General features: G+C 44.6%; 1 protein-coding gene across 1 annotated transcript in view; it reads right to left on the reverse strand.

Moving 5' to 3' along the window:
• The window catches only part of VTA1 (vesicle trafficking 1), a 264360-nt gene that overhangs the window by 113576 nt on the left and 126712 nt on the right, over window positions 1-24072 (reverse strand). The window contains exons 3-4 of the mRNA XM_075338168.1: window positions 15633-15760; window positions 2031-2106 (exon numbers count right to left, since the gene is read on the reverse strand). Coding sequence (XP_075194283.1) covers window positions 2031-2106; window positions 15633-15760 — 204 coding nt within the window. The remainder of the gene's footprint in view (window positions 1-2030; window positions 2107-15632; window positions 15761-24072) is intronic.

Here is a 24072-nt window from a genome sequence, read left to right on the forward strand (position 1 = left end):
GGAGAAGGTTAGTAACCGGCTCAGAAGAGCGCTGCAGCACCGGCATTACAGTTGTTTAATACCAGTAAAGCCAACTTTGTGCTCAGAATGCACAGTCTAATCAAGAAATAGAAAATTAAATCTAAATACAATTAATATTGCAAACCTAAAAATACCAAAATATTTTAATGGCAGACCACAGTTCGATTATGGATATTGGCCAAAAAAAAAAAAATTGTCCTTTCTGTATATTTATTCTAGAGAAGTTCCTAGTGGCTGCTCAGTCGTCACCATCATAGAACGTAGCTTCTAAAAGGTCCTTATCCTCTTTCTTTAGGAGCTCACTACTCCACAGCCTTCCTGCGAGGAGCGGTGTGTGCTCCTGAAGATTGACAGTTTGGGCACGGGCTTTACTTCTGCAGCATCAGACAAGCACAAGGAGGCCCTGAGTTCAACAATATCACTTATATTATTGTGTGCAGCTATTCTGACAGTGAAAGATTTTAGATTTTGCATGTATAGCAACTGGGAGAGCTGCCCTCGTCGACATCAGTTTTTCAGTGTACATTTCCATAGACAGAAGCTGCTCATCACAGAAGTGGCTGAAGTTGGACTAGAGCTCACAAGCAGCTGAGACCCACTAATGACAAAGCTAAAACGCTTAAGCTAAAATTGCAGGTAAACAAAAATAAGACAAAAAAAGTCTAAGTTTTAACTACTGCAGCATGCTGTCTTCAGGTTACATTGCAGAAACCTGATGAGAGTCCCTTTAATAACAGGTAAATTAAAACGTTTCTTGTTTTCACAAGCACTTTGCAGTTGTATACATTTATTGATTTATTTATTATTGAATCTGAGTACACCCCTACACTCATTTTGAATATATATTTTCTTTTCTTAAATGTCTCATTTTAGCCAGTTATTCATTTCTCGTCAATGTGCACAGTAAGACATAAATCACACAACATAGTCTTATTGGAAAAGAATTAGGAGTCCAGCTTCACAAACTTCGACTTCTTTATTGTATAAAATTTCATATATACAGCACATGCAGAGTCCACTATTTTACCTCTACGCATTTTAGATGTCAAGCATCCTTAGTCGTTATATCAAGGCTAAGGATGCTTGATATCTGAAACGCACAGATATACAGCACACGCCAAATCCCCAATTTTATCTCTATGCATTTCAGATATCAAGCATCCTTAGCCTTGATATAACGACTAAGGATGCTTGACATCTAAAATGCGTAGAGGTAAAATAGTGGACACGGCATGTGCTGTATATATGAAATTTTATACAAGAAAGAAGTCGAAGTTTGTGAAGCTGGACTCCTAAGGCTATGTGCGCACGTGTGCGCTCTGCACCGCACACAAAAGATGCGCTTCAGAGCGCAGCTGAAAAGCTCCGTTCTGAGGCGCCTGGTGCCTGCAGAATTTGTGCGCTCTGCATGCTGCCTCTCCCTATAGACAGCATGCAAAGCGCACGAAAGAAGTGACATGTCACTTCTTAGAACGCACGGTTCGGGCAGCAGCCAAATCGCTGCGCTCTAATACGCCACGTGCGCACGTCTCATGCACAATCTTCATAGATTATGCTGGGGATGCAGGATGCATGCAGTTACGCTGCTGTGCAGAACGCAGCGTAACTGCATACAAAACGCACACGTGCGCACATAGCCTTATTCTTTTCTATTTCTACACATCCGGGCAGAGTGGATCCAAGCCCCAAACGACAAGACTTGCACTAATGTAGCGAGATGGAGTTTTTATTTTTCTGATTATTAGTCTTATTGGGCTGCAGCCGGGTGTCAGAAAAAGCTTTGTCCCGTTTCACTACATTAACGTGTTATTAGCAATATCAGAATTATGCAATGTCCTGCCCAGGTTTAAAAGGATTACGAATAGGTATATGTTGTATCAACAGCTCTTTGCTGTGAAAGCTGTTTTTGGTTTTCAACATCTCAGAACATTTCATCCTGTAAACAGAATTGAAGTAGAAAAATATTAACATAAAAATCGTGGCTAAAAGACCATGAAGTTCTGGCTTACCTCTTCAGTGAGTTCACCAAATACAGTTAATGTATCAAGCAGAAGGCTTGCTGTGTAAAAGGACTTTATCATATTCCTAAAAGAGAGAAGGAAAAAAGCAGATGAGCGTGGCGCTGCTGGAAACGGAAAACAGTAGAGCTTAAATCTCCATACAAAAATCAAACAAGTATATAATAATATTACATCTCACATAGCACAGCACTAGGATAGGGGTGCACAACCGGTGGCCTGAGATGCCATTCTGTGCAGACCCCAACCGTATGGATAGAAAAATACTACTACTTTAACACTGATGTCCACTGATGGCGTAGCAATGGATAGGTCATCAATGTCTGATCGGCCAGGCATACCTGCCGATTAGCTGTTCTATGTGTCGGCAGCAGGCAGCCAAAAACGGTGAGTCCCGCAGCTGATCTGTCTTCTGATAGCGGCCGCAGCTTGGTATTGCACATACGCCTCCCATTAGTTTGAATGGGAGGAGGATGTGCAGTACCCAGCTGCGGTCACCATCAGTTGACGCAACTCTGCAACTGAGCATTTCCGTCTGCCGGCACCAAGAACAGCTGATCGGCGGGGACGCAAGGTGTTGGACCCTGGCCAATCAGATATTGATGACCTATCATAAGGATAGGCCATCAATGTAAAACTAGTGGCCAAACTCCTTAGCTATAGGTGAGCAGCCAACACAGAAGAGTAGTGGCAGCAGCTGAGTAGCAGTGATTGTCAAGTACTAATGGTGCATGGTGTAAACACCATGGAGGTCTCATGCCTGGAGGATGGGGTCTTATCACTGATTCAGCACTCCAAAAAGCAGTATGTGAATTAGGTGACCTTCCATGACCGAGAATATCTCCACTGTAGTGAGAGCCATTTGCATACATAATATATCTTCAATATTTTCCTATAGGGAGTACAGACCATTTTTGTGAATTTAGAAATGGATTTTACTGCAGAACCATATTAAAAAAATGCTTCAAATACTCAATTTGCTTCCTCCTGGTGCAACTGGAAAATATTCAAACTAACGCGGAAAAAACCCACTATGTGCACTGTAGGAGATTAAACCCTGCTTTACACGTTGCAATTTCGCATACGATATCGTATGCGATTTGCAACGCCCCATCGTATGTGTGGAACGTTCAATTTGTTGAACATGCCACACAAACGATTAACCCCTGTCACACATACTTACCTTCCATACGACCTCGATGTGGGCGGCGAACGTCCACTTCCTGGAGTGGGAGGGACGTTCGGCATCAAAGAGACGTCACGCGGCAGCTGGCCTATAGAAGCGCAGGGGCGGAGCTGAGTGGGACGTAAACATCCGCCCACCTTCTTCCTTCCGCATTACCGGCCGGGAGCCGCAGGACGTAGATAAGATCTGTTCATCGTTCCTGGGGTGTCACACACTGCGATGTGTGCTACCCCGAGTACGATGAACAATCTGACGTACAATTCATGAGGAATGTACGACGTGCATGCGATTAATGTTTTATCGTTCAGTCGCAGTCGCACGTAGCTGTTACACACTACAATGTACCTTACAATGCCGGATGTGCGTCACTTGCTACGTGACCCCGCCGACACATTGTAAGATACATTGCAGCGTGTAAAGCGGGCTTTACTCATTGAAATCAGTCGGAAACTTATTCCACGAGTATTTGATGCAGTTTTTTGTGGATTTAGGAGCAGAAGTTATATCAGTGAACGTATCACAGGGCAGACTGGTGGGAGGGAAGAGTCCTGTAAGTAAAATATGTACCTGACATTTATTATACGTACTTGCAACATGGCATAAATGTCGCAGAAGCTAATACCCTTGTCATTTTTAATGTGGGTCCCAGATTGATTCACTTGACAATGCGGCCCTTAGACAAAAAAAAAAATATATGATTGTGCACCCCTACATTAGGATATACCTCCAGCGCTTTCACAGTGACAGGGATCTAGCCGCTGGGATTCCATGGGAAGCAACTATGATTTAGCACTTCATCCCAGCCTGGCCACTCAATTATGCAAAAAACTGTAACTCGCCCAATATACCTAAACTGGACCACCCTGCAGTACCCTGCACAGTCACCGGGCTTGGGGTCTGCTGTGCAAGAAGCACATCTCTACACTAGTGCGGCCATTATAAGGATTGTCACAATCCCAGAGATCAGACCTTACTGATGATTATAAAGAGATGCCACATAATAGTAAGATGAGGAGCAATCCCAATCCATGTAGATATAATGGTATGTTTTATCGTTTAAGCTGGGTTTACACACTGCAACATCGCAAACGACATCGCTGTAACGTCACCGGTTTTGTGACGTTATAGAGACCTCCCCAGCGACATTGCAGTGTGTGAAACACATCAGCGACCTGGCCCCTGCTGTGAAGTTGCTGATCGCTACAAATCGTTCAGGACCATTCTTTGGTCCTTTGTTTCTTGCTGTGCAGCATGATCGCTAGAAAGTCTCAGTGTGTAAAGGGGACTTAAATGTGCAGGCAGCAGGAGCCGGCTTCTGCGGACACTGGTAACCACGGTAAACATCGGGTAACCAAGAAGCCCTGTCCTTGGTTACCCGATATTTACCTTCGTTACCAGCCTCCGCCGCTATCACTGTCAGTGCCGGCTCCTGCTCCTTGCACGTGTAGCAGAGTACACATCGGGTAATTAACCCCATGTGTGCTGTAACTAGGAGAGCAGGGAGCCAGCGCTAAGCATTGTGCGCTGCTCCCTGCACGTGTAGCTACAGCACACATCAGGTAATTAACCCGATGTGTACTGTAGGTAGGAGAGCAGGGAGCCAGCGCTAAGCAGTGTGCGCGGCTCCTGCTCTGTGCACATGTAGCTGCAGCACACATTGGGTAATTAACCCGGTGTACTGTAGCTAGGAGAGCAGGGAGCCAGCGCTAAGCATTGTGCGCTGCTCCCTGCACGTGTAGCTACAGCACACATCAGGTAATTAACCCGATGTGTACTGTAGGTAGGAGAGCAGGGAGCCAGCGCTAAGCAGTGTGCGCGGCTCCTGCTCTGTGCACATGTAGCTGCAGCACACATTGGGTAATTAACCCGGTGTACTGTAGCTAGGAGAGCAGGGAGCCAGCGCTAAGCAGTGTGCGCTGCTCCCTGCACGTGTAGCTGCGTGCGCTGGTAACCAAGGTAAATATCGGGTTGGTTACCCGATATTTACCTTAGTTACCAAGCGCAGCATCGCTTCAGTGCGTCGCTGCTGGCTGGGGGCTGGTCACTGGTTGCTGGTGACAGCTCACCAGCAACCCGTGTAGCGATGCTCCAGCGATCCCTGCCAGGTCAGGTTGCTGGTGGGATCGATTGAGCGCCTGACTGTGTGACATCTCACCAGCAACCTCCTAGCAACTTACCAGCGATCCCTATCAGGTTGCATCGTTGTTGGGATCGCTGGTAAGTTGTTTAGTGTAAAGGGGCCTTTACACACTGAATCTCATGAGAAAACACAAGTATCCTCAATTGCAGAAAATTGGTACTTGCACCATCTGCTTTATATTGTGCTGCTTCCAGCCACATTCCTTCAAATTTTCTTTATTAAAAACAACAACAAACAAAAACATCACAATTTTATAGAAGAGACGCCTGTGTCACATCAAATGGAAAGCGGCTCAGTCCTCTCTGCACACAGCACAATCAGGCTGGGCTGAGTGGAGTGTGCATGTGTACGGGGGAGGGGTGTAATTGGGAGGAATAGCGCTCAGCTAAATAAGCATTCAGCCATAGCTTTTTCTTTCCTTCCAGTAGCACATACACATGCTGTTATGCGCTCTACAGACTAAATATGTCATAATTAAGAACCTAAATCAGGGGTCAGGAACCTTTTTGGCTAAGAGAGCCGTAAACGCCACATATTTTGAAATATAATTCCGCGAGAGCCGTACAATATGTTTAAAGGGCCATTGACAGATCAATCGCTCCAATGTTCACTTAGTACAGCAAGGAATGCTCCTCCCTGCTGTATAAAGCCACAACTGGACTGAAACAATGGTACTACACTCTGCTACAAACAGACACACACAACTCTGCTACAAACAGACAAACACACACAACTCTGCTACATACAGACAAACACACACAACTCTCCTACAAACAGACAAACACACACAACTCTGCTACATACAGACAAACACACACAACTCTGCTACATACAAACACACACAACTCTGCTACATACAGACAAACACACACAACTCTGCTACATACAGACAAACACACACAACTCTGCTACAAACAGAAACACAACTCTGCTACATACAAACACACACACAACTCTGCTACATACATACAAACACATACAACTCTGCTACATACAGACAAACACATACAACTCTGCTACATACAGACAAACACACACAACTCTGCTACATACAGACAAACACACACAACTCTGCTACATACAGACAAACACACACAACTCTGCTACATACAGACAAACACATACAACTCTGCTACATACAGACAAACACATACAACTCTGCTACATACAGACAAACACATACAACTCTGCTACATACAGACAAATACACACAACTCTGCTGCTCTGTGGGGCCTGCACCCGCGGCTCGGCGGGGCCAGCACCCGCGGCATCGGCGGGGCCAGCACCCGCGGCATCGGCGGGGCCAGCACCCGCGGCATCGGCGGGGCCAGCACCCGCGGCATCGGCGGGGCCAGCACCCGCGGCATCGGCGGGGCCAGCACCCGCGGCATCGGCGGGGGGGGGGGGGATTGGCAGGGCATACATCTGGGGGGTTAGAAGCAGCTCACCGGGGCCCATAATGGGGAGGCGGGGAGGGCATTTACCCGATTAGGTCACGGTGGAGAGGGGGCCCACACAGCGCCGGACAGAAGCTCGCCTCCTTCATCTGTGGGACTGAGAAGGCGGTAGCTCCGCCCACAGATGAAATTCAAAACAGGATGTCTGCGCGCCTTAAAGTGACGGCGCCGCAGATTGCTGCCGAGGACTGCGGTCCCCGGAACTCGGCCGGGGGCAGCAGAACTATAAAGGCGAGTGGGCCCCGGCCAAGGGACAGGAGAACTGACGAGGCCGAGTGGGCCCCCCCGGCTCTCCAGGGCCCCGGCATTTGGCAGGTGCTGACGCCGGCCCTGGACGCAGGTGCGTGCTTGCAGACGGCGCGGCTATGCAGGGAGTTATGGGAAATGTAGTCCATGCTCCCTGCCGCTCACCACTGCCGCCAATGCTTATCAGGCCATCAAAGAACTACCAATATCAGCGTGCACCGCGGCCTGATGGAGCGCGGTGCATGCATCCTTCCCATAGACAGGTAGGAGCCCTGTCTGCGAGCCAGATACGGCCATCAAAAGAGCCATATCTGGCTCGCGAGCCATAGGTTCCCGACCCCTGACCTAAATGCTTGAAACGCGTAGACTTGTTTTTCTATGTCTTTTTAAAGAAATTTTTTGTTTTCCTTTTTAACTTTTTTTCATTAAATGTGATGTTTTCAATACCATATCATACACCCTATGTATCCTTGGTGCTGGAAACAAACACGCTTTCTTGATGGTGCAAGCGCTTCCTGTAGATTCACTTAAGAAGCAGCACATTTCCCTATTTATGGCCATTGTTCAGTATCATTCTATAAAAAGAGTAGGTAATGCAGCTTATTTTGACAATGACATGCTTCATCAGATTGGATAGATTAAATGTATTCATTAGTAAAAATCTCATGAATATTAAAGAGATTGTCCCCTACTTTTACATTGATGGGCTATCCTTAGGCTAGGACATCAATGTCAGACTTCCCGCACCCCCGCCAATCAGCTGTTCTTGGTCCAGGCAGCAGACAGCCAGAAAGGCTCTGTTCCAGAGCTGTTCCGTCATTTGATAGTGGCGGTGGCTAGTACTGCACACCCACCTCCCATTCAGATCAATAGGAGGCAGATCTGCAGGCTGTCAGCCACTATCAAAAGACAGAGCATCTCCAGAACTGAGCATTTCCGGCTGCCTGCTGCTACCACTGGGACGGAACAGCTGATCGGCGGGGGTGCCAGGTGTCAGACCCCAATCAGACATTTATGACCTATCCTAAGGATAAGCCATCAGTGTCAAAATATTGGACAAACCCTTTAAGTGGAACCTGCAAGCTCATCCATGCTCCCTAATCCATGGCAGCCTTTAGCAAGCCCCAATTGCACAATTTCAGCCATGTACATGCTACACAGAGATTTTTAAAAACTTCACAGACTGTCATGGCGACTGTCACTATCTTTATTTCAACAAATTTGTTGGGGCATGGTTTTTGGCCACTTACGAATATTCAAGTATGCAGATTCTTCTTTTGCACTTGTTAGTGAGCGTCTGAGACTTCAAAGCTATTCTGTTCTCAAAATGGCTTGTCTTGTAGCAGTCTAGGACCAGACAGGACTGCTGATCTCAAAAAATTGAGCCAAACTCTAATGTGTAGAAGTGCTCTTCCACAGATGTTGGCAGGAGATTCGAATGTTCGATTCCAGGCTGCCGAGTTTTGTTCTCAGAGATAAGCCGCCATCAGCATAAACAGAAGTGCTCGACAGAGCTAACACTCTGTATGCAATAGTCGACCACCATATCTGGTGGGCAAACATTTGGACAAACCATCGTTTGGCCAAAGGATATCCAAAAGTCTATGGGGACTACAGAAACACTCCCAAGAAGTTTTTTTTACACAATCTGTGTATATGTGCATGTAGTATAGTGTGTGTGCTTATATACTCACTTACCGCCACCTTCTCCAGGATCCAATGCCACTCCACGCCTTTTCTGAATGATGTTACTGTTCTTCAGACTCTCTTGGGCACATTGGGCTGTTTGTGACCCGAAAGTGACTTTTACAATGTAAGCCTATGGAGAGTCAGAACGAGGCCCATAGACTTACATTGTAAAAGACTTGCAGCTCATAGAATGATGGTCTGAAGAGCGATGACTGCACTGGATCCCGGAGAAAGCGGTGGTAGATTAACACACAACACTACATACACATATAGAAAAAAAAAACAGCAAACTTCATGGTCGGGCTGCTGTAAGTCATATTTTAAAACAATGGCACTTTGGATATAACCAAGAGTCATTCAGTTTGTTGTACTATACATCATAATTATAATATATAATATATATACACACACACACACAGTGTTTCCCCGACATTCTTTTTACCCCCAAAAGTGCCACTATGTCTTACTTTCGGGGTATGTCTTATATTGGAAAAAATCCCACAGCAATCGCAGCAAGTCTCCATGCAATGTACCGTATGGGGACTTGCCGCGATTGCGCCCTAAGTGTACCGCAAGTTAAGGAAACTTAACCACCAGCGGCTGCACATGAGGGCACTGAGGCTGCGTGATTTTGTATGTTGTCCATGGTCCCGATGGACCACGGACAACATTACTGCAACATTTCAACATTTCTCGGTAGCCAAGCGTTCAGCTGAGCGCCCGACCGCCGGCATGTGTCAGCTCTCAGCTGAGCGCTAAGCACCGGCAAGTCAGGGCGCTCAGCTGAGCGCTCGGCCGCTGTAACTGTACTGTAAAGAAGAAAAAAAAATAAATTTTTACTACGTCTTACATTAGCCGACCCTCCCAAAACCCCCACTACGTCTTACTATCGGGGAAACACGGTATATATATATATATTATATATATATATATATATATATATATATATATATACACATACATACATACATACATACATACACCGTATTTTTCGGACTATAAGATACACCGGACTATAAGACGCACCCTGGTTTTAGAGGAGGAAAATAGGAAAATAAAACTTTAAGCAAAAAAATGTGGTCATGACACACTGTTATGGGGCGAGGATCTGCTGCTGACACTGTTATGGGGGTAATGTCCCCAAATTCTCTACTAAGGTACCCCATCCTGGTAATGATCCTCCTGCCTTGTATATGATCCTGCTATAAACCCCCATCCTGCTCATATACCAGCATCCTGCTCATATTCCCTCATCCTGTTCATATACCCCCATCCTATTGATATACCCCCCATCCATCCTATTGATATTTCCCCCATCCATCCTGCTCATATACTCCCATCCTGTTCATATACCCCCATCCTGTTCAAATACCCCCATCCTGCTCATATACCCCCATCCTGCTCATATACCCCCATCCTGCTCATATACCCCCATCCTGTTCAAATACCCCCAATCCTGCTCATATACCCCCATCCTGCTCATATACCCCCATCCTGCTCATATACCCCCATCCTGCTCATATACCCCCATCCTGCTCATATACCCCCATCCTGCTCATATACTCCCATCCTGCTCATATACCCCCATCCTGTTAATATACCCCCCCATCCATCCTACTCATATACTCCCATCCTGTTCATATACCCCCATCCTGTTCATATACCCCCATCCTGTTCATATACCCCCATCCTGTTCATATACCCCCATCCTGTTCATATACCCCCATCCTGTTCATATACCCCCATCCTGTTCATATACCCCCATCCTGCTATATGCCCCCATCGTGCTCATATACCATCCTGGTATATGGCCTGTATCCTAGCACAGAGAAAAAAAATAAACGTTTATACTCACCTTTTCCTCACTCCCTGCAGCACCGATCATCTTCCTCTCAGCGGCAATGACCTGTGTGTGTGGAGCCGTTCCCCTGCAGCACGCGATGTCTTCCTGTCTGTGCCGATCAGCTGATCAGCACAGATCAGCTAACCGGCACAGACAGGAAGACATCGCGTGCAGCAGGGGGACGGCTCCACACACGGGGACGGGTGAGTACACTGATTCACTGCACCCCGCGCTGATGATGACGCGCGGGGGGCAGTGAATACAGCCGCACATGATCACTCCAGGCTGTAATTGCCAGGGGTGATCATGCGGACCGGCTCTTTACTATGCGCGCGTCCCAGCTCATCCTCCCGCCCACCTGTCAGTGCCGACTTCAGCGCTGAGAGATGGGCGGGAGGATGGGCGTGCATATGTAATGAGCGGGCCCACGTGGTCACAGCAGGCGCTGCTGCTGCCTGCTCGTGCCCCCAATGACCCGCTCCACCGCAACACCCTCGTTCCCGGCCGCAGCCCTATAGTCAGACCATAAGACGCACCCCCAACTTTCCCCCAACATTTGGGGGAAAAAAAAAGTGCGTCTCATGGTCCGAAAAATACGGATATATATATATATATATCAAATTAGTCACTTTGGCCACTAAGATATAAAAAGAAGCAGAAAAAAAAAAAAATCTAAAAATAAAGTACCGTATATGCTGGCGTATAAGACGACTGGGCGTATAAGACGACCCCCAACTTCTGCCCTAAAAATATAGAATTTGGGATATACTCACTGTATAAGACTACCCCGCTCCCAAATGAAAAAAAGTCTGCTTTGATTGCAACATGTTAATTTTAATTCCGCGAGAGCCGTACAATATGTTTTTAAAGGGCCATTGACAGATCAATCGCTACAATGTTCACTTAGTACAGCAAGGAATGCTCCTCCCTGCTGTATAAAGCCACAACTGGACTGAAACAATGGTACTACACTCTGCTACAAACAGACACACACAACTCTGCTACAAACAGACAAACACACACAACTCTGCTACAAACAGACAAACACACACAACTCTGCTACATACAGACAAACACACACACACAACTCTGCTACATACAGACAAACACACACACACAACTCTGCTACATACAGAAACACACAACTCTGCTACATACAGACAAACACACACAACTCTGCTACATACAGACAAACACATACAACTCTGCTACATACAGACAAACACATACAACTCTGCTACATAGACAAACACATACAACTCTGCTACATACAGACAAACACACACAACTCTGCTACATACAGACAAGCACATACAACTCTGCTACATACAGACAAACACATACAACTCTGCTACATACAGACAAACACATACAACTCTGCTACATACAGACAAATACACACAACTCTGCTGCTCTGTGGGGCCTGCATCCGCGGCTCGGCGGGTACAGTACCCACGGCATCGGCGGGGGGGGGGGGATTGGCAGGGCATACATCTGGGGGGTTAGAAGCAGCTCACCGGGGCCCATAATGGGGAGGCGGGGAGGGCATTTACCCGATTAGGTCACAGTGGAGAGGGGGCCCACACAGCGCCGGACAGAAGCTCGCCTCCTTCATCTGTGGGACTGAGAAGGCGGTAGCTCCGCCCACAGATGAAATTCAAAACAGGATGTCTGCGCGCCTTAAAGTGACGGCGCCGCAGATTGCTGCCGAGGACTGCGGTCCCCGGAACTCGGCCGGGGGCAGCAGAACTATAAAAGGCGAGTGGGCCCCGGCCAAGGGACAGGAGAACTGACGAGGCCGAGTGGGCCCCCCCATCAAAAGAGCCATATCTGGCTCGCGAGCCATAGGTTCCCGACCCCTGCTGTATGATATATATCGTATTTTTCGCTTTATAAGACGCACCTGATTATAAGACGCACCCCCAAATTTGGTGAAGGAAAAGAGATTTTTTTTTTTTAATGTTAAATGGGGTCCATCTTATAATGCCAGTGTCCCTCTAACAAATCATATAGGGTATATGTCCCTCATAGCCCCCCATCCTAAAATTAGCCCCCTTAATCTGGATATGGCCCCCTTATATTGAATATAGCCCCCTTGTGATGGCACACGTTCCCCTGTGCTGCCTATGGTCCCCTATGGATTGCACACGTTCCCGTGTTAGATAACGCCCCCATGCTGCTGCCCATGGCCCCTATAGATCGCACAAGTCCCCCTGTGTTAGATATCGCCCCCATAGTGCTGCCCATGGCCCCTATAGATCGCACAAGTCCCCCTGTGTTAGATATCGCCCCCATAGTGCTGCCCATGGCTCTTATATAGATCGCACAAGTCCCCCTGTGTTATATATCGCCCCCATAGTGCTGCCCATGGTCCCTATAGATCGCACAAGTCCCCCTGTGTTAGATATCGCCCCCATAGTGCTGCCCATGGCCCCTATATAGATCGCACAAGTCCCCCTGTGTTAGATATCTCCCCCATAGTGCTGCCCATGGTCCCTATAGATCGCACAAGTCCCCCTGTGTTAGATATCGCCCCCATAGTGCTGCCCATGGCCCCTATATAGATCGCACAAGTCCCCCTGTGTTAGATATCTCCCCCATAGTGCTGCCCATGGCCCCTATATAGATCGCACAAGTCCCCCTGTGTCAGATATCGCCCCCATGGTGCTGCCCATGGCCCCTATAGATCGCACAAGTCCCCCTGTGTCAGATATGGCCCCTAGGCTGCTGCCCAAAGTAAAATAAAACCCTCTTTCCTTACCTCCTCCAGCGCTGAGCTCCCTCCTGTCTGGCTCCGTGCTTCTGTTCTTCCACTTCCTGGTTCTCAGTGCGGTCATGTGATCGGCACAGCAGACTGAGATCTTTGCCTGCCTGATCACAGTGGAAGCAGGGACACGGGGAGAAACGCTGCAGGGGTAAGTAAAGCTTTTTTATTTTAGAATGAGCAGCAGCCTGGGGGCCAAATCTAACACAGGGGTGGGCATGTGCGATCACACTGGGACGCAGGCTCATATAATATGCACCGCTGCCCCAGCCCCTCACTGCGTGCGATTTCAGCACCATTGGAGATGGACAGCGGCTGTGCATATTATATGAGCGGGTGCAGGAGATCAAAGGCTGCAGCCCGTAGCGTTCCCCTGTGCTCCAGAGCTGCTTCCCCCACCTCCCCTGGACGCTGCAGTGTACATATATATATACACCCCCCCCCCCGTATATCCGGCGTATAAGACGACCCCCCACTGTAGCCATTATTTTAAGGGGGTAAAAAGTCGTCTTATACGCCAGTATATACGGTACACGTCACATTTATTACATGAACCACTGGCATGGGCACCTTCCCATGCCCGGTTATAGCACTTTCTATAATTATGTTACAAAGGTTCAGGAGACTGTGTAGGCAAACAGCAAAGACAACAAGAACACAGTCAATTCTACAGTCTCTACAATAATAGGTAAAAAAAAAAACAAAACAAAAAAAACAAAAACAAATCTGTGCCACCACCTTTCAACCAAGCTGAACACCACTCAGTCAGTCCACATAGGTTTTAAAACCTGGTAACAGACGGGTAAGAAAACCGGGTGAACGGGCAAGGAACTTGGGGGCCTTAGAAGTTAGAATTTTTCAAGGTCATTCCGAATGTTAGTATTATCTGCGTAGATTTATGAGAAATCAAGAGCATTGACAACATAAACAGGAGACCACATTGGTGTTAATAGGTGGCTATTTATACAGAATTGGCTTTATACACCATTTCCTTCCCTGCTTCAATCAGCAGTTCCAGATGTGTGACCTGTAAACATGATCTCATGAAAGAGCGGTGCTTACAAGCGGAGACATTATAATGCCAGGCAAGACCACAAACCATGACAGAAAATAGCCAATGCTCAAGGGAGTAATAAAGAGTAACAGACAGAAGCTTTGTGAGAAGGTCATGTTCTACAGCCGTGTTACCAGACATATAAAAAAGAAGACTTTCACGAAGAAGCCTAAAGGATGGATACATTACTTTTCAAGAATAGATGTATAATAAGGCAGGCTTTACAATCTACAACTTATCTAACGATGTGTTGGCGGGGTAACGTCGTAAGTGACGCACATCCGGCATCGTTAGTGGTGTTGTACTGTATAACTGCTACGTGCGATTGAATGTTAAACCGTTCATCGCATACACGTCGTTCATTTGCTAAAAATTGCACGTCGGGTTGTTCAATGTTCCCGAGGTAGCACACGTCGCAGTGTGTGACACCCCGAGAACGATGAACAGATCTTACGGGATGGGGGTGGGCGGGATGTTTACGTCCCACTCATCTCCGCCCCTCCGCTTCAATTGGCCGGCCGCATTGTGACGCCGAACGTCCCTCCCACTTCAGGAAGTGGATGTTCGCCGCCCACAGCGAGGTCGTATGGACGGGTAAGTACGTGTGACGAGAAATAATCGTTTGTGCGACACGGTCAACAAATTGAACGTGTTGCACATACGATGGGGGCGTGTCACATCGCATACGATATCGTATGCTTAATTGTAAGGTGTAAAGCAGGCTTAAGAGGATTTCAACTACAAATTCAGCAACTCAGTGAACTCTCTTTAATTGTACACCTTGACTCTACAGAACAATATATCATTGCAATATTAGTAATTCCAGAATTATTTTGGCCTAAAACGCAGCTTTGCAAACTTTTCTACTGGATATACCGGTAAGAAGGCTCCAGCGAGGGGAAGAGAAATCTAAAACTTCACTTTTATTGCAGTCATTTAAAAAACTGTGACCGAGATATCACAGAGGTTAAAGGGAACCTGTTAGGTGCAATATGCGGCCAGAACCACGAGCAGTTAAATTATGTAAAAGCCAGATGCCATATGGATGTAAAATATGCCCGTACGGTTAGAATATGTATTGGATGAAAAATCAACTTCTTTTCTGAATGAAAAATGGACGATTTTGTATACGCCTATCTGAGCTGACCATATGGTGCGGTGATTTTTCTAATGGAGCAGTGAATAAAATGAGTAAGTTATATATTGTTACTTACTTGTGAAATCTTCCAGATCGATCTTCGTTGTCTGCATACAGGAACATTTTTAATGCGTAATTCTCCACATGGGCACTGCCAACAATTTCCTGAGTTATGGAGTCACAGTCGCCAAGCTGCTTCTTTTGCTGTAGGAAGATATGAAAAAATAGTTTCAATGCTTCTATGCAACAAAACAAAAAGAGAAAAAATAACCTTCAGTGTGTGTATATTAGCTAAAGCCGGGGGTAGGTTAATACTTTCATCTCTCCCTCTCAGAAGCGGCCAATCACAGCTTGCCAGATTCTGGAGAAATGCACCATTGAACTACCAGCAGAGATTTCACATACTGAGCTCCAAAAGCAACAAATGAGATTCTCTCTGCAATGGATGGACGCAGGACGAAATGGAAAACAACATCAGAATCAGAGGAGCTTGGGGATATTTGGTGTGAGATCTGTACATATAAAAGGTGAGAAAGAAAACCTTCTTCATGTATAATACGCAAGAGCAAAGATAGAGTTTGCCTGACTTTATCCTGACAAAGCAACTCCATTTGTAAAACCAACGCTCAGAGCAAAATTTCTGCAATTAAATATCTGGACATGGAAGAGTACAGGACTGATATTCTCAATATGACATCTCACTGGAGAGAAACCATAGAACAGGACTGAATACTGGACATCAACATGCCCAATCCTACCTCTCCATGACATCATGTGTCGAGGAGATTTTGGAGGCCCAATGCAAGGTGAAGTGGCTTCAGCCAACTTTTTGTATGGCCACATTTAAAAACCACAATAGAAATGCATCAGCAGCAATTTGGTGATTGATCACAGTTTAATCTGATAATTAGGGCTGTGGAGTCCGTGTCCATTTTGGTGGAGTTGGTATAAAATGGACTGATTCAGACTCCTAAAATACATAATAAATTGGGAACAGCGCTTTAATGCAGTATGTAATGAATATTTTTTTTGTGAAAGTTATGAAATGTCCTATAAATGGCTGTTCTATTCCTGATCTAAGGATCTAGGCTTTTACTTGAGATGGATCTGTGCTGCACTTCAGCTAAATGATATGTGATGAGGTTACCATTTTCCTACAGTAAATTTATCACAAACATGAGTCATGTACAGATGAAACCAGACGTTTACACACACCATCGAAAAAGACACATATGCATGTTTTTCTCACTATCTGACGTGAAAGCAGAATAAACCTTTCCCGTTTTAGATCAATTAGGAACCAAAATTATTTATATATGCCAAATGCCAGAATAATGTGAGAAAGAGAATGTTTTAAAGGTATTTTTATTCCTTTCTGCAAAGTCAAAAAGTTTACATACACTAAGAGTACTATGCCTTTAAACAATATGGGACAGCCTATATGATGATGTTATGTCTTTGGAAACTTCTGATAGTTTTATTGGCAACATTTGAGTTAGAGACATACCTGTGGATGTATTTTAACCCTAGAACGCATACCTGGGGCCTCGCAGGCCTGCTAGGTAACTTGTTTTCTATTGTAGATTTCTATGGTTGCGCGTTTTAGGGTTACTGCACACCTGAAACACACTGCTTCTTTGTGTAGCATCATGAGAAAGTCAAAAGAAACCAGCCAAGATCTCAGGAAGAGAATTGTGGACTTCCACAAGTCTGGTTCATCCTTGGGTGCAATTTCCAGATACCTGAAGGTGCTTCGTTCATCTGTACAAACAATAATACGCAAGTAAAAACAAGATGGTAATGACCAGCCATTATACCGCTCAGGAGGGAGACTGGTTCTGTCTACCAGAGATAAACGTGCTTTGGTCAGGCATGTGCATATCAACCCAAGAACAAAAGCAAAAGACCTTGTGAAGATGCTGGCGGAAGCTGGTAAAACTGTCACTATCCACAGTAAATGAGTTCTGTATCAACATGGGCTGAAAGGCCACTCTGCCAGGAAGAAGCCATTACTCCAAAAGACACCCAAAATAGCCAGATTAATGTTTGCAAATGCAAACACCTTCATTTTTGGAGACATATCGTTTGGTCAGATGAAACTAAAATGGATTGGTTTGGAAAAATTACCAATGTTATGTTTGGAGGATAAAGGGAGAAGCTTTGAAGCCTATGAACACAATCCCAACTGTGAAACAAGGGGGTGGCAGCATAATGTTGTGGGGTTGTTTTGCTGCAGAAGGGACTGGGGCCCTTCACAACATAGATGGCATCATGAGGAAAGACGATTACATGGCAATACTGAAACAACATATCAAGACATCAGCCAGGAACTTAAAGCTTGGGCAAATACAGGGCTTCCAAATAGACAATGACACGAAGCATACTGCCAAACTGGTTACAAAGTTGCTTAAGGATAACAAAGTCAATGTTTTGGAGTGGCCATCACAAAGCCCTGATCTCAATCCTATTGAAAATTTATGGGCTAAGCTGAAAAGGCAGATGTGAGTAAGGCGACTTACAAACATGGCTCAGTTACACTAGTTCTGTCAGGAGTAGTGTTGAGCGAATAGTTAACTATTTGTACTCACTATGCTGTTAGCGAGTACTGTCCGCTACTCGCATATTGGTTACGAGTAACGGGTGCAATGTAAGTCAAAGGGAAATACTCGCTAAGTAGTGAATAACCCGAAAGCTGTACTTTACATGAGAATAGCGAATAGTACGGTGGTTTACTCACTACTTAGCGAGTAATTCCTATTGACTTACATTGCGATTGCTACTTGTAACGAATATGTGAGTAGCAGACAGTACTCACTAACAGCATAGCGAGTTCAAATAGTTAACTACTCGCTCAACCCTAGTCAGGAGGAAAGGGACCAAATTCCTACCAACTATTATGAGAAGCTTGTGGAAGAAGATCATAGGCCATGTGCCCACGGGCGCTCGTACCTGCGGATGTATCCGCAGGTACGGCCGCATATTTACCGCAGCTGCCCGCCGGCATCCGCAGCTATTTTTAGCTGCGAGTTTCCAGCGGAATAGCTGCGGGAAACATGTGGACTTTCACGCGATTTACCTACGGACGTCCCGGCCTCTATCTCCATAGCGGAGGGCCGGGATCTCCGCAAGTAAATCCGCATGAATAATTGACATGCAGTTAGGTGCGGCTGAGGGATCTCCACAGGAGATTCCGCAGCCGCACTTTCCGCAGCGTGGACACAGACACTCCCCATGTCCCATAGGGTAACAAGGGCAGTACCTGTACAAGCTAGAACCTGCGGATTTATCTGGAAAATCCAGAAAAATCCGCAGGTTTTCCGCGGCAAACTCCGCAGCAAAAAGCTCCCGTGGGCACATGGCCTAAAATGTTTGACCCAAGTCATACAGTTTAAGGGCAATGGTACCAAATACTAATGAAATGTGTGTTAACTTGAGTTTGCAGAAAGTAATAAAAATGACGTAAAACATTCTCTCCTTCATTCTGGCATTTGTCAATATAAATAATTTTGGTTTCTAATTGACCTAAAATGGGAAAGGTTTATTCTGATTTCATGCCAGATAGTGCGACAAACATGCAGATGTCTTTATAGAGAGCGGAGAAAAACTTATGGTTTCAACTGTAAGAGGGAGTCAGAGTCGTGAAGTCAGAATCAGGGAAATAGTGGAGTTGGAGTCTGAGGTTTGGCTTATTGACTCCACAGCCCTGCTGATAATGCCCAATACCAATAAGGCCGGAATCATACATCAGGTTGTAGGACTTATGAACCAAACTTGATAGCAACATATATGCCTATGAGGCTGCTGAGTCAGACTGAGACCTGCAGCCAGTCCCTTCAATATGCAAAAATAGCAGTTGCACTCAAGTAAAGGGAAGGAGAAAAAGAAGAATGTAGATGGTGAATATTGGAATTTGAATACACATTACTGCTAAGAAAATGATTTTTTTTTTTTTCATTTATTTTTTTTTTAAAATATACTTAGCAAATAAAGGTGGCCAAATTTATCTGTGCCTAGAAACCAACGTCAAGGTGTAACTATCATCTGGGTCCTACTCTAAATGCTATGCATCTGTTGTCCAAACTGAACTATTATATGGGCTAGAATAGAACCTGCAAAAGGAAAATGAAAAACACCTGAAGTAACTGGGAGGAATGCACAGAAAAAGACATGACTCCATAATACAAACTAGAAAAAGCAGTAATGCGTATTCAAATTCCAATATTCACCATCTGCATATTTGTTTTCTCCTTCCCTTTACTTGAGTGCAACTGCTATTTTTGGATATTGTATGTTATGTTCAGTATGCACCAGTTCAGACTACGAGATTAGGATGTGCCGGCAATTTTTCTTGTCTCTTCAATATGGGCCCGCAGATGATACACTCCTCAGTATTGAAATTGCATTAAAAAAAAAAATCATGGAATTGTGGAAATTAGACGATATTCACAAGTTAACGATAAGTGATTATTAATAATAATAATTAATGAGATATATATGAGAGAGTATGAGTGCTGCATACAGAAATATGCCTGTGATCAGTGAGTTTATTCATGTTCTGCCACACGAAATGCAGTTTGACACGCAAATCTTTAAGATCCGCTGTTGGCAGCTCCCTTTGAAATTGCTGCCATGACGTCCCAGATGTCGTACTTATCTCAATGGAAGAGAAGTCCAGAGACTCTGCATGCCATGGTAGCATATTCATCCTGTGTGGCCTATTCACAGCACAATGAGCAACATGCAGCCTGATGTTGCATTGAAAAACAGATCCTGGGACACTTATATTGCCTTATGACTCCTCTCTTGGTGTTGCCCACTTGGTCTCAAGACCCATCTATGGATATCATTACATTTAGGGCAAAACCGGCTTTCATTATTGAAAAGGACAGACCTGCATTTCAAACGTTATTGCCATCTTGCTCTACACAAGGACAGTTTCTGAGATCGGTGGTGTGAGGTCAATGGAACACTTGTAGCTGGATGTCTATCTTTAAGAATAATGTCATGCAACATCTCCTGACAGATTGAGTAGACACTAATTGAGGCCTTAGGTTTAGTATGTGAGGTTTAATTTCCTTTGCAGTACAGAATGGATCACTAGGCACCATTCTATGTATCTGATGAGCTTATGTGAGCAATGCCACATCAGTACTTCTCCCTGGATCATCGTGCGGAGAAGCATAAAATAAGCATCCAGATCCCTCTAGTTCTCATTTTTGGTACATAAACAAATCTGTGTTACATTGACTTGAATGTGAAACCAGTGGTAAGACTATTTCTCCAGTGTCCCATTGACAGTTTTTTAACACAATAATGCAAAGAAGCATTTCGCTTGTGCTACTAGGAGTATCCTATGTGGCATAAATCTGGTACACCATTGGTCCACAATTGAAACAGTAGTTGCCAGAAGTGGATCTTGATGATTTGCAAATCCAAGTGTATTCAGTGTGGCACAACATTCTTTAGCTGCCAAGGAGTCAAAATGCATGTATTTCTGCAAGAGAGGCTCATGTTTTGAAAAATGTACTCCATGTTTTAATCTTTTGTATATAATTAACATATTAATTGAACCTGTGATTTTCAGAATTACACAACTTTTCCTTCTTGATGTTGCAATTTCCATGCTGAAGTGTAAAAAGCCAGCGTTTGTTAACTATATGGTGAACCAGCTATAGTACCCGGGCGTTGCCCAGGATAGAACTGTCTCTCTCCCAGTCTCTGAATGTGTGTCGCTGTCTGTCTGTCCCTTTCCCCGTCTGTCCCTTTCCCCGTCTGTCCCTTTCCCAGTCTGTCCCTTTCCCAGTCTGTCCCTTTCCCAGTCTGTCCCTTTCCCAGTCTGTCCCTTTCCCAGTCTGTCCCTTTCCCAGTCTGTCCCTTTCCCAGTCTGTCCCTTTCCCAGTCTGTCCCTTTCCCAGTCTGTCCCTTTCCCAGTCTGTCCCTTTCCCAGTCTGTCCCTTTCCCAGTCTGTCCCTTTCCCAGTCTGTCCCTTTCCCAGTCTGTCCCTTTCCCAGTCTGTCCCTTTCCCAGTCTGTCCCTTTCCCAGTCTGTCCCTTTCCCAGTCTGTCCCTTTCCCCGTCTCCCCACTGACATCTTATTACCTCACACATAAGCTTCTTCTACTAAGTTTATTTAGTTCCTATATCAACCACCGACAGTTGCTATTAATAACCTATAGCTCCCACCTCTATTCAGTTTAATGGAGGCATGTTTTTTGGAGAGTAACTGTAAAGCGCGGGGTTAAATTTTCCCGTCAAAACATAGTCTATGACGTTCCCTGAGTCACATGGGGCGTGTGTGCCAAATTTCGTGATTGTAAATGCGACGGTGTGGATTCCTTTAGCGGACACACACACAGCTTTATATATTAGATTTTAGCCAAAATTGAATCTTCAATCGATTTAGAGGAATAACAAGTCCGGTATCAAATTCACATTTTAATAACATGTAATGATGGCTTTGTGTTAAGCACCGGCTTATCCTAATGTCTTTTCTTTTTTTTGGGATGAAAATGGGTGAACTGCTCTGACCGGTTTAGTAACCCAAAGATTAAATAGAGTGCTGTTTCAGTAATTGAAAGACTTCTTTTTAAAAGATGCGGTCTCAGACTACAAGAGGCCTCGGATTTCCTAATAAAACAAAATAAGAAAAAAAGCAAATAACAGCAGCACAGTTACAACAGGTGGACTTAGAGCTCATAAATGGACTTACTGTTCACCACAGAGGAAATCTCCAGTTATTCCGCAGAAAACAAAAAACAGGATTATCGCACATCACACTGGCCCTCAGTCTTTACACTGCCAAGAGACTGTAAAAGGGGCTTTCAGTAATGGATGGCTCATGTTATTCTAGCGTTTACATGAGCAAAAATTCATCTTAGAGACTAGACATTTACTATATTAAAACCTTTGGCACCTCTTTCCATAAAACATACAGATGGATAGCCAAATTGGCCTGCTGGAGATTTTCACCTAAAGGTAAACACCGGGTGACTACTCAGTACTACAGAGCGCTGTGCACACAATATGGCCTCTTCATATTTTCACACTGTTTATAAGACATCCCTGGGTCATGGGGCGGCTCAGCAATATATACTGTCCTGTTCTAATACAGGCTCTTTAAGGCTGGGAAAAGATTACTACTACAGAAAAGAAACACGCGAAAACCACAAAAAACTGCACCACACTCCTGAACATCCAGGATATAATACTGCAACTATTATACCATGGTTTTTTAATGCAAATTATATATATTTCTTATAAGTATATATTTTTCCCCCCTCACCCTGAAAATCAATATATGAATGTATTTGAACAACTTTGTACTTTTATTGAACATATATTATATACACTTGTTTATCCCGCATTATCCCTTCCTTACTTTTCCAATACATTTTTTTCTCCCCCCCCCCCCTTGATATCATTCCCCTAAATTAGGAGCAGTTTTGTATTTACCGTAGTTTAATCTGGCAATCCTGTAAAATATAAAATCAATACAAATATTGGAAAAGAAAATGGCACAAAAATATTAAGGCTCATTAAATCGTCAGTTTTTCATGGACGTGACCAGATTATCGTAGGTAAATATATATGTCCAATTTTTTCTTAGGGCCAAGTGGTCCATGCAAAAGTACAGAGACTTGTCCGACATTAACCCATATACTAAATGAAAATCACTAAAGTAAATGGCTATCGCACAGATGTAATTTGTGTGCTGTCTGGTCTTCACAGGCGCTGTGTAAGAAGGAGCTGGAGAAATAATGATCTATTTTCTTTTTTCATCCAAGAAAACAGTTGAAAAAAAACTGCTGATCAATTAGTTTGTATCGGATAAGAATCATTGATGTCTGATTAAGCCCTTAGGAGTAGAACAGATGCCAGATCCGGGAAAATGTAGAGTTTTTGCATAGGCCTCTACACAGCTGAAGACCATATCATGTCTTGTAAGACTTTGCATCCTCCTCTCCAGTTGTACATTAACTGGAGGGACTGTAAAGGTACACACAGGGCTTTTTTGGTAAGTTTTTGCTGGGTTTTTTAGTTGCAGATTTGCCTTGGTTTTATGCAAATCCATGCTAAGGAAAAGCTGCTTTTTACAGTATGAGCAAAGTCTATGAGATTTCTGAAATCACACACACGCAGATTTTTTCCTGTTTTGTCAAATACCTGTGTTTTTGTTGCAGATTTTCAAAGAATGAGCCTGTACATTCTTTGCCGTGTTTTTGCAATGTTTTTTCATTGATGCAACCAATTTTGTAATAAAAAAAAAAAAAAAAAAAACGCCACCAAAAATGCACATGACTCAAAAGAGATTTCCTGCCACAAGATCAGGTTTTGGTCAGGAAAAAAAAAAAAAAACTTACCAAAAAAAAGCCCTGTGTGATCATAGCCTAAAGACTCAGTGCTCACATAGTTCCTGGTCTGTGAAGTATCAGCATTTAGTCCAGTTTCAAGGGTGCTAAGATGACCCAGGTGACTGCAAACATGAGGCAGCACTGAACACTGTGAAATGCCAATAGA

This window comes from Anomaloglossus baeobatrachus, chromosome 3 (assembly GCF_048569485.1).
Source record: "Anomaloglossus baeobatrachus isolate aAnoBae1 chromosome 3, aAnoBae1.hap1, whole genome shotgun sequence".
Lineage (NCBI taxonomy): Eukaryota > Metazoa > Chordata > Amphibia > Anura > Aromobatidae > Anomaloglossus > Anomaloglossus baeobatrachus.